This window comes from Phaethon aethereus (genome assembly GCF_964289735.1).
Source record: "Phaethon aethereus genome assembly, chromosome: 4".
Taxonomy (NCBI): domain Eukaryota; kingdom Metazoa; phylum Chordata; class Aves; order Phaethontiformes; family Phaethontidae; genus Phaethon; species Phaethon aethereus.
In genome coordinates this window covers 31,824,063-31,840,355 of record NC_138578.1, presented here as the reverse complement: position 1 = coordinate 31,840,355, position 16,293 = coordinate 31,824,063, and the positions used below count along the sequence as shown (strand labels likewise).

Here is a 16,293-nt window from a genome sequence, read left to right as displayed (position 1 = left end):
GCTCATGCTCTCATCTTTTTTTATTTTGAATTTTTCAATTATAATGACTGGCACTTCACAAAATTGTCTTCTGGAGTTGCAAAGTAATTTTGTTTATGCAACTGATATACAGAAGGAAGGTGGAGAAACGAAATGTGGAAAACTTCAATTTCTTTCATTTCACATCACTAAGCTTAGAGTTTACTGGTGAAAAAGGCAACATTGCTCCTTGGATCAAACTCATTGATCAGCTGCGTGACTTTAATATAAAGTCTATACATACACTTGTGAAGCCACTCATCCAAATCCTGACACGGCTCACCCGACTATTCTCTCTTTTAAGGTAGCTAATTTGGAAGTTGCACAATTTACGTGTGTCTCCCATGAAGATCTTCAGGGGCACTGCTTGCTCTGTTCTTCAGGGTTGTCACATTTTGTGCGCACGGTGACATCCACTCTCATTTGCATCATCTCCTGTGTGATGGATTACACAGGAGTGTCCTTCGCTCTGCCATATTTAGTGCAGTTCTTGCCTCTGATTAGAGTACGCAAGAGTAGCTCCACCTAAAGCTGTGCGAGCTCGGCAGGGGTTCACACGGGAACACAGGAACTGCCACACGAGATCAAACCAGTGGTCCATCAAGGCCCAGACCCCGTCTAGCACTGACCAGTGCCAGATGTTTCCAAAGGAAGCACACAGCTCCACTAATTTAGCTCACAGCTAAATTTGTTTTTTAACCCGAAGCACTCAAGAAAATCCTGAAGGTTGGAGATTTATACTCATGCTGTTTAATCCTTAATCGTGTAAGACCTAGGCTCTCACAGATGCTCATGGGAACTGGTCACAACAACATGTTTATTTTATAGGTGAAACCACAGCTCAAGAAGGCACTTCTCCTCAAAAATCTCAACGTCGGTGATACTTCCCCAGACTAAGGGAGAAAGTGACTAAACACCATTGAAAAAGCCAATGAGCTTGAAGACAGAAACCTGCAGATAGTTGCAAAATATTCTCATAGGCTTGTAACTTTTTCAGTTATATTTATCTATATAGACACACATACATGTATGCGTACAGACACAAACCCACATATATATACATAGATTTCCTTTCCCCCACTGTAGCTACTTCATAAAGCACGTGGACCTTTCCACGAGGTCAACATGAATCTCTCACACCAGCCAGGGATCATAGCCCGGCAGCTGCTTGCCATTCATCCTGCCCCAAATGACAGGCAGAATGAGGATAAGCCTGCGGTGCAGGAAAACCAGCCTAAGAAAAGAGAAAACCCGCTGCACCACAAGCATGCTAACACACTTTTAGAGAAAACTAAACCTCCGAGCGGCGTTTATTGCAAGCCATCAGAACCCCAACTCACCGCAGAAGGATAATGCTTTTAGGGTGACCCTCCTGCTCTCACACGCTTTGATGGGTATGAAATGGAATAAATAGAGTGTCTCACAAAGCTCTCCTAACCAATCTGCAAGGCAGCACAAAGGGTGATATTATTGGGTTATGAAGTCCATCAAACGTGTGTACTACAGGTTTCAGAGACTAACTGGGGAAATGTATTAGGAAAACAAAGGAAGCAAAAGAAAAGAGGAATTTGCAGGACTATCAGGGATAACAGATTTCCTGTTTCAGATTGACTGTTCAGAAGTCGTTTCATATTTCTACAAACAAAGTGTGAGCTAAATCTTAAGTTGCTGGAGATACGTGAGCTGTGACGGTGAGCCCCTCTGTTGCTGCGCTGGTTCTATTTAGGGTAGTGCTACAGGGACCACATTCTCGCCTCAGCGGTGGTTGTATATCAAGAAAAAGAGCCTGCCTTCATTTCTGATTATAACACCCATCTTATAGTTTCCTATATGTCCCCTTCCAAACTACATCAACACACGACAGGACTTTTCAACCCATATGCATTTACACACTGCACATGAAAATAAATATAGGGTCTCACGGGGTTTATTGAACACAGCCCAGTTACCGCTTGGCCACAAAAGTGAACGCCTGCAGCCAGTCCTTACTGTGGACTATCACTCTCTGCTGGAGTGCTGTAAGAGTGCAGCAGTGGATTTAAAAAATAACTACGCTGCACACTAACTTGTGGTATCCATATGACTCCAATTATATGAAGCAACATCTGTGGCTCATGCAGTCAGAAAAAGAGGCTTTGACCGAGCTGCAGCTCTGCTACAGACAGTGAAGTGTCTGGTAACACGGTCCTGCAGCAGGAGACCATTACAGCTGGGTGCTGGGTGCCACCCACTCCTTTCTGCTCCTGGGCACCTGGGGAAAGGGAGCAGGTAAGAGGGGAGGATGTTACAGCCTTGCAGTGTTTAAGCCCTTTTCGGGGACTGTTCAGTTCCAAGTGATCTAGACAACAACTGCTGGGCTCTGTTTTAAATGTCCTAGAAGTGGTTGGTTTCCACGAGCATGAAGAGCCTGGCATGCTGGAGCGAGGCTGAAAAGCTGCCATAAATCAAATAAGCAGCTGGGGTCTGCGGGCCCAGGAAGCGATTACCACCATGATGGGGTGAGCCCTGCTGCCCTGATGACTATGGCAGCCCCCTCTCTCCTCTCCTCTCCTCTCCTCTCCTCTCCTCTCCTCTCCTCTCCTCTCCTCTCCTCTCCTCTCCTCTCCTCTCCTCTCCTCTCCTCTCCTCTCCTCTCCTCTCCTCTCCTCTCCTCTCCTCTCCTCTCCTCTCCTCTCCTCTCCTCTCCTCTCCTCTCCTCTCCTCTCCTCTCCTCTCCTCTCCTCTCCTCTCCTCTCCTCTCCTCTCCTCTCCTCTCCTCTCCTCTCCTCTCCTCTCCTCTCCTCTCCTCTCCTCTCCTCTCCTCTCCTCTCCTCTCCTCTCCTCTCCTCTCCTCTCCTCTCCTCTCCTCTCCTCTCCTCTCCTCTCCTCTCCTCTCCTCTCCTCTCCTCTCCTCTCCTCTCCTCTCCTCTCCTCTCCTCTCCTCTCCTCTCCTCTCCTTGAGGTCTTCATCGCAAGGGAGGATTCACACCTTGCCGTTCACTTCTGCAGGCGTACCTCAGCACGCGTGCTCGGTTTGGCAGAGCACAGCTCCAAGCGAGCTTTCCCCAGTACAGGTTAACCTATCCTTCTACCCACTGTGTGACCTGCTGAGCAACAGCTATCACAACGCACGCAGAGGAGGCTTTATGGCCCTTGAAGAAAATAAATGACTGGCATGTGACATTGGTTGTCCACAGCTGCATGAATAAGGAGGCAGGGATTCCCTCCATAAATGGCTGAAAAGACAATAATTGCACATATAGCTCCTCCTAGGAATGAAATAAATTTTTTTTTAAGAATGATGTATTTTAATGAGAGAGATTTGGAGGCAAGCTGAGTAACTGGGGATGCCCTCTGATTTTGTTTTACCTTCTGCAGGAGAGAGTCCTTTTTCAATGCTGTATATAAGTGTCTTTAAAACACAGATGAAACTAATAGGAATACAATCGATACTAGATATGATCAGAGACACTTTTTCTGTAGATGCAATTAGCTATTTTCAAAGAGCAGGAGATGAATAATGTATGCAAAAGGGTGGGTGGAGGGGTTACTTATTTTTGCTTTAAGCAGATTATTTTAGCATGGGTGAAAGACTACCAAACTAAAGAACAGTGTTCAATATCACACAGTGTATAAACAGCTGTGGCTTAGCACATAATAAAAGCCATTAAGGGGCTGAGCCAAAAAAACGTGTCTAGCTCTGAGGAGGGGAAAGAGGCAAAGCACCGTGTAATGATTGCTTAGATTCACACTTGCCATTCAGCCTTTGTGCACATGAGTCCATGCTACAGACTAAGACCTCACTTTTCTTTTCATTAGGTTTTCCTAAACCGCTTCAAATGGTATCTTGGCATTTTTGGAAATTCTTTTTATGCCAAGGCTGCCCGATCACTCCGAGACATTAAGATCTAGAACATGACTATTCCTCGGTGTGCTGTGCCTGGGGCTAAGCAGGACAACTACTTGCTTATTTCTACCTTAGAGCAAGGATGGGTGGAGGACACCAAAGGCTTTGGCTTCATCCTCTTCACTGCATGGACTAGCAAAGGCCGTGAAGGGTAAAATAAAAATTCACCTTCATTATAATAGGAGAGGAGATTTTCCCAGTCAGGTGCTCAGGCACCTCTCTCTCTGCTGAGCTGAGTTGTCACCTTGTCCCTCCACCTCCTTCTCCTTTGCAGCATGGGTCTTTATTGAGAGGTTACCTCACACCTTCTCTGCCGCACCAGACTCACGCTGGCACATTTTCCTCGCTTCTGGCTATGATTCAGCATCCCCCCAGCCTCAGGGCTTGCTGCAGAGTGCAGCTCTTGGTGAGAAAAGCAAAAGTCTGAGCTGGTTTTGTGGAAAAGTTTATCCTTGGCTTTGCTCACGTTTCGCTCCAAGCCAGCAAACAGCTTCAAGGCAGTAGGCTTTGCATAAAGGTATTACTACAGGTCTTTAGTTACTACATTTTTTCCCCTCGGTTAAAGCACAAGCAAATAAAGGCAGTCTTTTACCTCATGTTCTCCTTCCTGTGAACTGTCACATACATTTCATAGACTCTCCCTTGTGGAACGGCCCCCGCTGGGATCAGCAAGCTTACTCCTACAGAACAGAAGAGACACAAAAAACAAAATGGTGAAAAAAAAGGCAAGTGGGCCTGTGGAGAGGAGTGACAGGAGAGGCAGAAGATGAAGCCTGTGATGCCAGATTTTCACCCAACCTCACCAGCAGACTCTGGTCTGCAGACCTCAGCAACTCTGGAGAAAAAGTATTTACAGCAACCCTGACGTTTCCAGCTGGTCTGATCTTATTCCTCTTGTGCGTCAGCACTGAAATAGGGGAGTGGAGAAGAGGATTTTCTTCCCTTTTATTTTATTTAAAGAGCAGACAGATGGTTACGCTGCTGCTTACCTTGTAAAATGATGGAAAAATGAACAACTCTGACTAAAATTTCCAGCAGCTGTAACGGGACATCTCTCCCTAGGTAATTCTTACTTAATTAAAATCAGGAAAGAAAGGCAGTGGAGCACTGTCCCAGGAAGCAACAAGGACTAGTTGTTTCCTGAAAGATGGCTTCTGCAACTGGCATACTGTCTTTTAATGCACTCAGCTTCTAGTTCGACTATCAGGGAGAAAAAATTTGGCTTCTTGGTATTTTGAATGTGCCCGGTCCTGTAAAGTGGCTCAAAATTCAGGTATCCAACCTTGAAAACAACGTGGGCAAATATGCTGGGTTCCCTTTTCAGTGGTGATTAGCTGCACACTTGATTACAAAACACTGTTCTTTCTTACATTACGGCCACTTCATTACATTTGATTACGGCCATGTCGTTACATGACAAACATGGCACACGAACCAGCTATTTCACTCTGCTGGACACGTCTCAGCCAGCTGTCTTTGCAGATGTGGATTAGCTGGGAATCAGTGGCATGGATTTTAATACAGTTACGACTACATAGTTGAAAATAAACCTGCAGGCAGATGATTTACATATATGCACATGCACAAGAGAGGCTTTGTAGAAACCTTACACGGCCCTACCTCTTTTCTTTAGCATACCTGGTTTGGTTACGCTGGAGACCTCCCATGTGTTGATGTACAGGGGCTCAGTCCTGTAGCGGGCTTCGAAGGGGAGGATTAGCTAGGAAAGCATTTTCCACAAACACCTTCAGACACTTGTTTCCTTACAGGCCTGTTAGAACCTCACCTGTGCATGTTCTCAGCTGTATCAGGGCAGGCGTAGAGTAAATGAAGGGATTTGATCATATTACCAGGAGGGTATACATACATCTAGGTCTAGAATCAGCACGGAGGTATACATGGTAATGGTAGACAGATTGATATATTTTACAAAGCTTATTTTAATAATTTTGAAAGGATTACAGCAATAAATAACCTTTTTTCCCCTTTACAAATTGATATTAATATATGTGAATTAAATGTGACTAATTAATAGACTTTGCTGACAATGTGCACCGCCATGGCATAAGAAACCTGAGTATTAATATCTACCTTCAGCTGCTTCTCAGAGAAATGTGAAATCCAGGATCGTATAGCATGAATTTTCAACATTGCTCAGCAGTCAGCACCAGATTTCTTTAAGTAGTTCAGCTTTCACTTAAATGTAATAGCTATTTTTGCTCCCAGTTCCACAGTAGCTCAGGGAGGACAGCTACTGCTCACTGACCACTTGTGGCTGCTCCCTGGGCAGCGTGGGACTGCATCCTGGAAGGACCAGATCACCTAGGTCCCGGGCAACCTAGGCATGTTGCTTTCTCCATAACATCAACAAACAAGAAAAGATCCAGCAAAGGAGCAGGAGACAAGGGTAGGCACTATCTCCTCATGCAGGGCACTGTGATGTAAAATGGCCAAGAGCTGACCACATAATATAAAGGAAGGAGGCAGAAATGCTGTGAAACATTGAGCTACCATGTCAGGTAGTTGTGAGCTGTGGTCTCACATGCACTCTGGTCCTACCTGGCCTCAGACCTCCAGAGAAACCGGGCAGGGGGACTCCTGAGCGCTGTATAGCCTGCATATCCCCCATATCCAGTGTTTTATGCATTTGATTCGACCCCACTTTAGATGTTAATGTTGCTCTTCATTAGCATGCCAAACCCACGGGAACATCTAGGTGCTGAACTTCCTTTGAATGCCAACACTTCATTTAGGAATCAAACAGCAGTAGGGCTCTCCTAAAGGATCCGGATACGAGAGCCAAGCCCTCCCAAGGCTGCCCAGGAGCTCCCTAGATGCTCTGACACAGACTCCTGGTGCCTGAGTGGCTTGAAAAGGGTCTGGCAGCCTGGCCTTGTACCATACGAGAAAGACTGAGCAGCACTTTGCAATTACATCAAAAGTCACTCGCTGCTTGGTCCCCCTCTTTCCTAGCTGGAAAACAAGTCAACAGTATGTATAACAAGGTGAGAAATATAGAAAAAACACTCTTGGGCCTTATTTTCCTTGGGTATGTAATGTGTGCAGGAAAAAAACCTTCCAAAAATTAGTATTCTGCAGTCCTACTTCAATACCACACAGTCTGCAATGAATTGGAAGTGGAACAACCGATTTGCTTTTTAATTAATTTGTCCTTTTCATACGTGACGGCAAGATTGAGGCTTTCTGGCTTGAGTCCCTTTTCTAGAGCTGCATGAAAGGAAAAGGTCAGTGAGATGCTGAATCTCACTTCACACAGGGAAGCTCTGAAGCCTTGCATGTCTCAGAAAGTGGCCCTGCAATATTCTGTTAAAAAGATGGCCAGGACTTTGGGAAAAGAATACTTGAAGTACCTGACTGGAGGGAAAAAACATATTCTGAACAAAGAAAAGGCAGAGTCCCAGGAATGACCCTGCTTTTTCCTGCATAAAATCATGCTAAGTCCACTTAAAAACACAAAACAACTGAGCCTTTAAGCCAGCATGGCTAGCACTTACCTGAGTTGGGAATTACTAGGTGACCTCCTAAAGAGTTGAAGGTCCCAAATGCAGTGCACGATGGGTCTGGTTGCCGAGCAAGGCTCTGGTTTTTCATGTTCAGGGTCTCATTCTCCAGCAGAGACTGTGTAATCTGCGGAGACAGCTTGGAGGAGAAGTCAGAGAGGTCATCCTGGGGAGTGACTGCCCCAGAGGTGTTATAAACCTTGATTTTCAGGTTGGGCAGTGGGTCCAGGATCGGAGAATTGGTCATTGGGATTTTATCAGAGACGTCGTGCAAGGCGTAAACAGGACCCCGGTACATGGCTGCAGCAGAAGTGAGGTCTGGTGGTACTGCCAGGAGGTCTGCATTAGAGATGAGAAGGAAGAACCATATTACTTCTCTATTCCGATTACTTTCTTCTGGGTAACGATTAAGGTTTGCATTCTGCGTTTTGCATTTCATACCAAAGGTTATGATAAGCAAGGTCTTTGCAGGCTGACCTTGGTCTCCTTTTCCATGCACCTCTCCAGCAAACTCCCAGGGTTTGTATTGCCCCAGCTGCTATGGAGTCTAACTGTCATACAAAATTACAGCACGGTTCTGCTCTAAGGATTTTTCATTGGGATCATTTTTCCAGGCCGCACTCAGATTTCCAGTATGACATCCTTAGCTTCAGGGCAGCATGTTTTCCATACTCAGTAGATCTAGTTTTATTAACTAATACCCCCTCCCTAAATGCTAAGTGAGACTCATTAAGCAAATTATCTAACTGTCCTAATGATAGCATTCCTGAAATAAAGGCCAGAACAAACCTATGAAGTCATCGTGCCTATAACTCCCCGCAGTGGGGTGTTAGTACCTGCATCACCCTTCTTGGAGATTTGTTTTAAAAGTATCCCCAGCAAAGAAAATGGCACTTCTGTTAATCTTCCAAATGACAGTTCTCTTGTCATCTTAACTCTTATTTTGATTTATTCTTGCACCCATATTGGGAAAAAAGAGGAACTCTACAGCATACATATGGGTCTTCTTAAAAAAGCCAGCACTAACTTTAGAGTGTTTTTTCTGGCCAATGACTTGTGGAAAGAATCAAGCTGTTTCATGCACCAGCAATAAAAATGCTCATTATTAAATGATGTTCTACTGCAACTTCTTCTTCTACATTGTCTGTTGAAGCTACAGTACTTCTTAAACTACTATTTATGCCTGTGGAGACAGAGCACAGTAAAATAGGCTATTAATGAAACAAAGGGGAGGAAGACATGATAGAATTACTGTACTGTAATACCACTCCTGTGATGAATCCTGCCTCCATTGTTTCTGTCAGAGCTTTGCCTTTGAATTAAATTTGAGCTGGACTTGTATTTCTATAAACGTCTCTGTGTTTCACTCTTGTATTCACGCTCTCTCTTCAGAAGCTAAATTCCTCTGCTTTATGCTCTTGATCACATCTGAAAAACTCCAACGTGGGTTTTGAGCACTTGACCATCAGAAACAAATGCTTATAATCTTTCTCCCTTTTACGAAGTGCCAACAAGCACCATGCGAATATCATTCATGCAGCCCAGGAGACCATAACCCTATAGCACCTCCCTGAATTGGTCAACATGGAGTGAAATGACAACTAACCTTGCCTTGCAGCCTTGATGTTAACAGGCTGAAATCCCCCATTTAGCGCCGAGGAGTCGATAATATCTGACTCAAAGTCACGGTGGTTCTTGCGATAGACAAACAGGGCCACAACCACGGAAATAGCCAGGCACACGATCACGGCTATGACGATCCCAACGTAGAGAGCAACATCATCTGAGTCAGGAGCAGCTAGAGGGAGAGAGGCCAGGAACCTTGAAGAAATGTGCTCCTCACAGGGACTTTCAAGAAAACACATTCTTACTATTCTCCTTTCCTGCAGATATTTACTACCTTTTTATAGGTTAATTTAAAATCCATTTCTAAAGCTATATAAAACAGGTCTATGCCCTTTTGATGGAAAACAATCTTTGATTTCTCTCTAACTTGTGTTCTAACTCTTTCCCCATCTACTTGTTCATTTATCCTAGTACCCAGGCTGTGAACTACTAAGCATAACAAATGTTATAGACTTAGTCTCATGAAGCAAATTAACCTCATGAAATAAAATAGTATGTCTTAGTGACATAGTGTCATAATATTGGTATTTAGTGGTTCATCTGATAACAGCAAGAGGTGGGTTTTTAAAGTTCATAAGCCTTATTTTTCAACTAAAAAAAAAGTCGAAAAAAACCCAAAAGTCCATTTTCTGTGGAATATCTGGAATATCAGGATGTATCTTTGAGTTTGTTTTTTTTGAATTATAAAGCGTCAAGCCATTTTTTCCTTCCATCTATTTTCCTTAAAAAAAAAATCTAGTAAAGCAGAGAACGAAGCACTGAATTGTCATCACTGGCATTAACACATCTGTATTTGGATAAAAGCCGAAGCAAGCACAAGAAATAATGTGATAATTTACGAAAAGGAACCCAGATTTATTAGAGCTGTCTTGTGAGAAAATGGCTATGATATTTCTACTAGCTGCTTATACCATATCTTCAGCACTAATTCCAGGCTAATCTGTAGCATCGTTATCCACTAGACTTTTTTTTTCCAAAAGGTCTGAATATATGACCAAAGTTTGATGTGTTTCTATACAGTGAAGAATCACGGTTTTAGAGATGGCATAATGAAAAAAGAAAGTGGAAAACCAAATCAGACTTTTTTAGTACCCCATTTTTCTTAGTTTAAAACATGTGAAATAATTTTTATTTTACCTTTTTGTTCCCTGCCTTCTAGCCATTTAAGCCAGGCTGCCCTTCAGCACAGAGGTGAGAGCTGGCAGATGTTGAAAGGGACTGATCATTCTCTGTAAGCTCCTAGCTATCAGACCTTCAGTGTACCAGCCTCGAAACATCACATTTTTTTCCTCAGCAGCTCAGGAAGCAGATCTCTGAGTTCTAGCTCAAAGAAAAGTTACCCCTCTACCACATTTCTTCCATTTGCTAAGGAAATTTTAATGAGAGGGTTCATTCTCTCCAGTTTCTGTCTCTGAGGCAGCATCTTCTCCCATTTTGCTCATGCAAAAGGGCCGTTATCATTCTGTGTCAACCCGCTGACAGCGAAAGAGTGCAACTGCTGTCAAGCAAGCAGCATGCCGCTTACTCTGCCGAATAGGTCCCTCTTTGCCTAGTCACACAGAGCTGGCATAACAGTAGAGCTTGACCCAAGGAAGAGCACCAAATTAGCATCCAGGAACATAAAATCAAACGTTAAACTTACAAGAAAATCCATATTCATTCTGGGTTCTCTGTTCAGTTGAAATAGGATAAATGAAACCTTAAAAAGAAAGAAATTAAACAAAAATGGGAACAAAATCAAATTAATGAGGAAAACAAAAATGGGAAGCATGAAAAATGGTTTAATTAAAAAAATAGAAGGAGAAGAAACTGATGGCACTAAAATTCTGATACAGCACAGAATTATGATTCTGCATCCCCTGTCTCCTCCAGAGCCTTACTAAGAATTAATAAGCAGGCAGATTGAATTTCTAAGCCAAAATCGGTCTCGAGTCACTAACTTTGGAGTGCTTAAAGTCTTTCTTTTATTGAGCATAAACTCTAATGGATCTAATTTATTTCAGACATCAAGGGTCATTAGCATATGGAAAGTCTTTTTTCCCTATCCCTGCCATATGCTTTAATTCCCAGGACATGTTCGGTGAGGCTCTAAACAGTTTTTTTATTTAATTATAGTAGCTTGCCGCTGATCTAATAGAGCTAAAGGAGACCTGTTGTCACCGGTCAGAGGTTAAATACCCGTTCGCTAAGCAGAGTCCATGCACAAAGCCCTCTCTCTGTACTTCCCTGGAATTATTTTATCCTGTCTTTAATACATGTTCAATAGGAATTCCTCAGGGAGCAAAGAATTTGTCAGCAAACGGGAAACTGAGTGGCTTCTCTTCAAAATTATTACAAAATCAATAAGGCCCCTGAGGTCATAACATTATTTATTTGAAACCTTTGCAAGCACCGTATACCGACAAAATCCTAACACTATTTACAGCTGTATTTCAGAACAGGTATGTGAGAGAGATTTTTTCCTTTGTCTTTTCTTTCTGCAGCTCCTACAGCACGGCACGCTGGAGCTGCTTAGCTCACACACGAATCCTACGAACTCGCTAAGCACCTCCCGGCTGCGTTCATCCATACGGGAAAGGAGTGAAACGCTCCAAGTCCCATCCTGCTGGAAAGGTAAATGGCAAATCCAAAGCAAGCGGGGGAGTCACTGTCAGGGATGGGATTAGAGTTGGTGTGAGACAGAAGGTACCGCGCCTCCGCCACCTCCCCTTCAGTGCTTTCGATGGGGATTTCATCCCCTCTCCTTGGATCGCGCTGCGAGGAGCTTGCACAGCCAGGGACTCCCTGCAGGTGGAACGGAACAGGAAAATGCCCTCCTGGCGTGTGCCTAATGCACAGGACCGCATTAGACGCAGACCGAAGCAATCATCGCCGGCTCCCGTAAAGGCCGAGTTTGGGTGCTCGGCATCTGTCGTGCCTTACATAGCCGTGCCTTCTTGCACGGCTGCACTGCTTGCTAATGAAGATACAGTCTGTCTATCTCAAATGCAGGTATAGACGTACCTCCTTCCGAAGTTTCCAGTCATTAACCATGGCGTAAATGCTAGCTTAACTGAAATACCAGATGTATTGCGTTTGCATGGTAAGGTTTAGGTAGCAGGGGGGCTATCGGGGTGGCTTCTGTGAGAAGCTGCTAGAAGCTTCCCCTGTGTCCCACAGAGCCAAAGCCAACTGGTCCATGATGGACCTGCTGCTGGCCAAAGCCAAGCCCATCAGCAATGGTGGTAGTGCCTCTGGATAAACGTATTTAAGAACGGGGTAAAAAGAACAAAACTGCACAAGAGCAATTGCAGCTGGAGAGAGAAGTGAGAATATGTGAGAGCAACAACTCTGCAGACAGACAAGGTCAGAGCAGAAGGAGGGGCAGGAGGTGCTCCAGGCATCAGAGCAGAGATTCCCCTGCAGCCTGTGGTGAAGACCATCATGAGGCAGGCTGTGCCCCTGCAGCCCACGGAGGTTAACGGTGCAGCAGATCTCCACATGCAGCCTGGGGAGGACCCCACATTGGAGCAGATGGATGCACCTGAAGGAGTCTGTGACCCCATGGGAAGCCCACGCTGGAGCAGGCTCCTGGCAGGACCTGTGGGGAGAGGAGCCCAAGCTGGAGCAGGTTTGCTGGCAGGACTTGTGACCCCACGGGTGACCCAGGCTGCAGCAGTCTGTTCCTGAAGGACGGCAGCCTGTGGAAGGGACCCAGGCTGGAGCAGTTCATGAAGAACTGCAGCCTGTGGGAAGGACTCACGCTGGAGAAGTTTGTGGAGGGCTGTCTCCTGTGGGAGAGACCCCACACTGGAGCAGGGGAAGAGTGTGAGGAGTCCTCCCCTTGAGGAGGAAGGAGCAGCAGAAACAACGTGAGATGATCTGACCACAACCCCCATTCCCCGTCCCCCTGCGCTGCTGGGTTGCAGGGAGGTAAAGAATTCAGGAGTAAAGTTAAGCCCAGGAACAAGGAAGGGATGAAGGGGAGATGTTTTAAGATTGGGTTTTATTTCTTATTACCCTATTCTGATGGGTAATAAATTACACTGATTTTCCCCAAGTCAAGTCTGTTTTGCCATGACGGTAATTTCTGAATGATCTCCCTGTCTTCATCTTCACACACAAGCTTTTCGTTATATTTTCTCTCCCCTTCCAGCTGAGGAGGGGAGTGATAGAGGGGCTTTGGTGAGCACCTGGCATTCAGCCAGGGTCAAGCCACCACACCAGAGCAAGAAGAGCTGCTTTTTGATAATGATGTTTCTCCTGAGGCATCATGGGACAGATTATATTGCCTGTGATATCTATCTAAAACTTTACGTCACACCAATGATTCCAGCCTAATAATTACTTTTAGAAATATTATGTTCTTACGTTAATTTATTTGGTACTTTGAGGCACGTTCACCTATGTGTACTCTCAACATGCATAGCTGAGAGTCTTTTGTAATAACTGCCTCCTACTTCTGCCAGTGTACTCCAGGTATTGTCCATAAAACGTCAGGCGAGCAACTTCTGAGGGCCTGAGTGAGTGCTCAGCAAGCCTCGGCATGAATTTCCAGCACCCTAGTTCCTCCCCACTTACTCCCCACATGAAGGCAGAGGCCCATATTTAGTCAACCTCAATTTCAGCTATAGCCTTATGCCCAATATTTCCTTTGTCAAGATGTCGCTGGAGACAAAAGGCAGCCAGCAGGCAATACAAGACATAAGCACAAGGTGGAATTCAAGCTGGCTGCATCTCCAAACACCATTTTGCCTCATACTCGGGTCCACTGGGAAGGTTGAGGATGTCTCTCTGCACTTCATGCACCCCAGCATGTTCTCGGGGGAGGCAACATGGGGCAGCACGGGTCCCCTGGCTCTGCATCACCCACAGAGCTCGAGCTCCCGCACGCAGAGCTGGAAAGGCCATTCCTCTCTCCTTACATTGCGTTTCAGCTGGCAAGTTTTGCATTCAAGGCTGTGTGTCATTCCTGCCATGTCTGAAGTTATCTAGCAACTCAAGGGGCACGAAGGACTGGATTAGCTGTGATATTACTGAAAACATTCTCTCCTCCCAGGAAAATGGAAATCCAGTTCAAGTTTTTCAGCAAACAAGTGTGGTCCTCAAATACTCTAAAAGAAATTTACCTCATTGCAACCTCTTCATAGCCCTCGATCGTCACAAATACTTACTTGCGTCTTACACATTTGCATAGATTCTCTTTCTGATAACTATGAAGAGCACCCTTGCAGCGACATGAGTGACACCAATTTCTTCAACAGAAATGTTTTGTGTATGTATTCAAAGGCATGTCTATTAAAATGGGAGGCTGAGGCGAGGATACTGCTTGCTGCTTCCATTAGCCTTTGCAAACCAACATACTTAGTAAAGTGAAGTGAGCTTGATTTTATTCTCCTGTGTGCTGCGAACTGAACCAAGCACCTAACTCCAGCCAACTGTTTCCATGCAAACATAGCTTGGCTTGCACAACTGTCCACGAGGACACATTTTCAGCCTGTAAAACGTGTTTTTTACATAGAAGGAAGTCACGGCCGAGGTGGAAGGGTTAAGGGCTGCTGAGCGAGACGCCATGCGTTTGAGTCATGGGCATGCCAAGTTTTTGCTGAAGGCCAAGTCACAGCTGACCAACCTGGCTGTAGATGGATAGATGGCCACTCGTGCTGGATGTAAAGTCCTTGTTGAGGTGACAGGACTACACAAGCTATGCTGTGGTGGTCATACAACCCTGTTTGCTCACAGGCTGTGGGCAGGCTTCCCTGACTGAAGCTAGCAGAGACCTTACCTTGGGTTGACTTTCAGCATCCCAGCCCAGCTGGCAACCCCAGCCGCCCACTGGTCAAACGCCAGCTCCGTTTGTGCTTGCAAATTAAGCACAGTTGGCAGAGATCACTCAAACATAGCAAGTACAGATGCCTTCCGCCATTTGGGCAGGACTTTTTAGAATAAAACTACTTTTAAACACTCCTTTGTCATGAAAACGCTCTTCCAAAAGGGAGTGGGCATTGCAGTGGCAGTGGTAAGGGGACGGCTTGCAGCCGTGCACTGGTGGTGGTGGCTGGGCAGGAGGCAGGGTTATTGCCGCGCTCCCAGAGCAAGAGCACAGGTATTGCTGTAGAAAGTTGGCTTTAACACTGGTCCCTCTGACTAAGTCTTCAAACAATGAGAAAGGACATTTTAATCAGATAATGATGCAAACCTGCTGGGATTAGTAATGGAAATAATGAAGAATGACTTCTCTCCTCTCTTCAAAGTAACTGCAGCGGAAAGAGATTTTTTTCTTGTGGATTTTTTTTTCTCTCCTTGTATCAACAGCGTTGCTTGGCAAGTACCTGGGGGACTTCTACCAGGATCATCAAAATTTTTAATGAGGGTGAATTTAGAAAGGTGCTGTTGGGTTTGACTCTGCAAAGGCTACTGACTCACACTTGGAGCAGCTGGTTTCACAGTGAGCTACTTGCTTTGAGAAAAGTAATTTAAGCTTCTTCCTACAGCTTGTTGGGAAATGCACATTTTCAAAGGGACTTTTGATGTTTTGTTGTGTAACTTACTGCCGGATGAGTAAAATAGTAATAATCATGCTTTATACTTACATAGTCCCTTCTGTCTGAGGGTCTCAGGGGCTTACCAAAAGTGGATATTTATTTCCCCCATTTTACAAGTAACTCACCCTATGTCATACCTGGAGAATCAGTGGCAGGCTTGGGTTAACACACAGAAATTACACCACCGTAATTGCATGGTAAATGCATTCATTAAAAAGCCTTTAATTAAGTTGATGTTTCTCCATGCATTCTACTTTATATTCCACTTTAGGCTTGTAAATACATCTTTTGTCCCCGTGGAAGTGCTTCTATTAAGTGTTAAAGGTGGGCTTTTTTTAACTAACATAATTACACTGGCACAAATCGTTTGTACAAATACAGATGTATCGTTATAAAGGTGCATTACGTAGGCATTGCCTATTCTCTTTCTATAAAGCATGTGAAGAGCAATTTAAGCACCTTTGTAATGATGTAAAACACTGGGAAAGGTGAAGAAGGGTGAATATGTCAGATTGCACTGGAAAGATAAACCAGTCCAACGCTGGTATATAGAAAATACTTCAGCTGGCCTTTTATCAATTTAGTTTAACTGAATTTCAGCAGCAGTCACACTTGCACTGATTTGGGGAAATACGTCCATTTAACTAAATGGATTTGGAAGCTCATTTAATTAGCTTGGTGCAGTTAGTGAAGGCAGATGATCCTCAAAAGCTGGAAG

At 44.7% G+C, this 16,293-nt stretch overlaps 1 protein-coding gene across 2 annotated transcripts in view; it reads right to left on the bottom strand.

The window, feature by feature from the left end:
* The window catches only part of UNC5C (unc-5 netrin receptor C), a 254,372-nt gene that overhangs the window by 16,971 nt on the left and 221,108 nt on the right, over positions 1 to 16,293 (bottom strand). Inside the window, exons 8-11 of one of the 2 annotated variants that reach the window (XM_081999328.1) lie at positions 10,694 to 10,750; positions 9,032 to 9,223; positions 7,420 to 7,764; positions 4,497 to 4,584 (exon numbers count right to left, since the gene is read on the bottom strand). In XM_081999328.1, coding sequence (XP_081855454.1) covers positions 4,497 to 4,584; positions 7,420 to 7,764; positions 9,032 to 9,223; positions 10,694 to 10,750 — 682 coding nt within the window. The remainder of the gene's footprint in view (positions 1 to 4,496; positions 4,585 to 7,419; positions 7,765 to 9,031; positions 9,224 to 10,693; positions 10,751 to 16,293) is intronic. The other variant, XM_081999329.1, reaches the window with a different exon arrangement.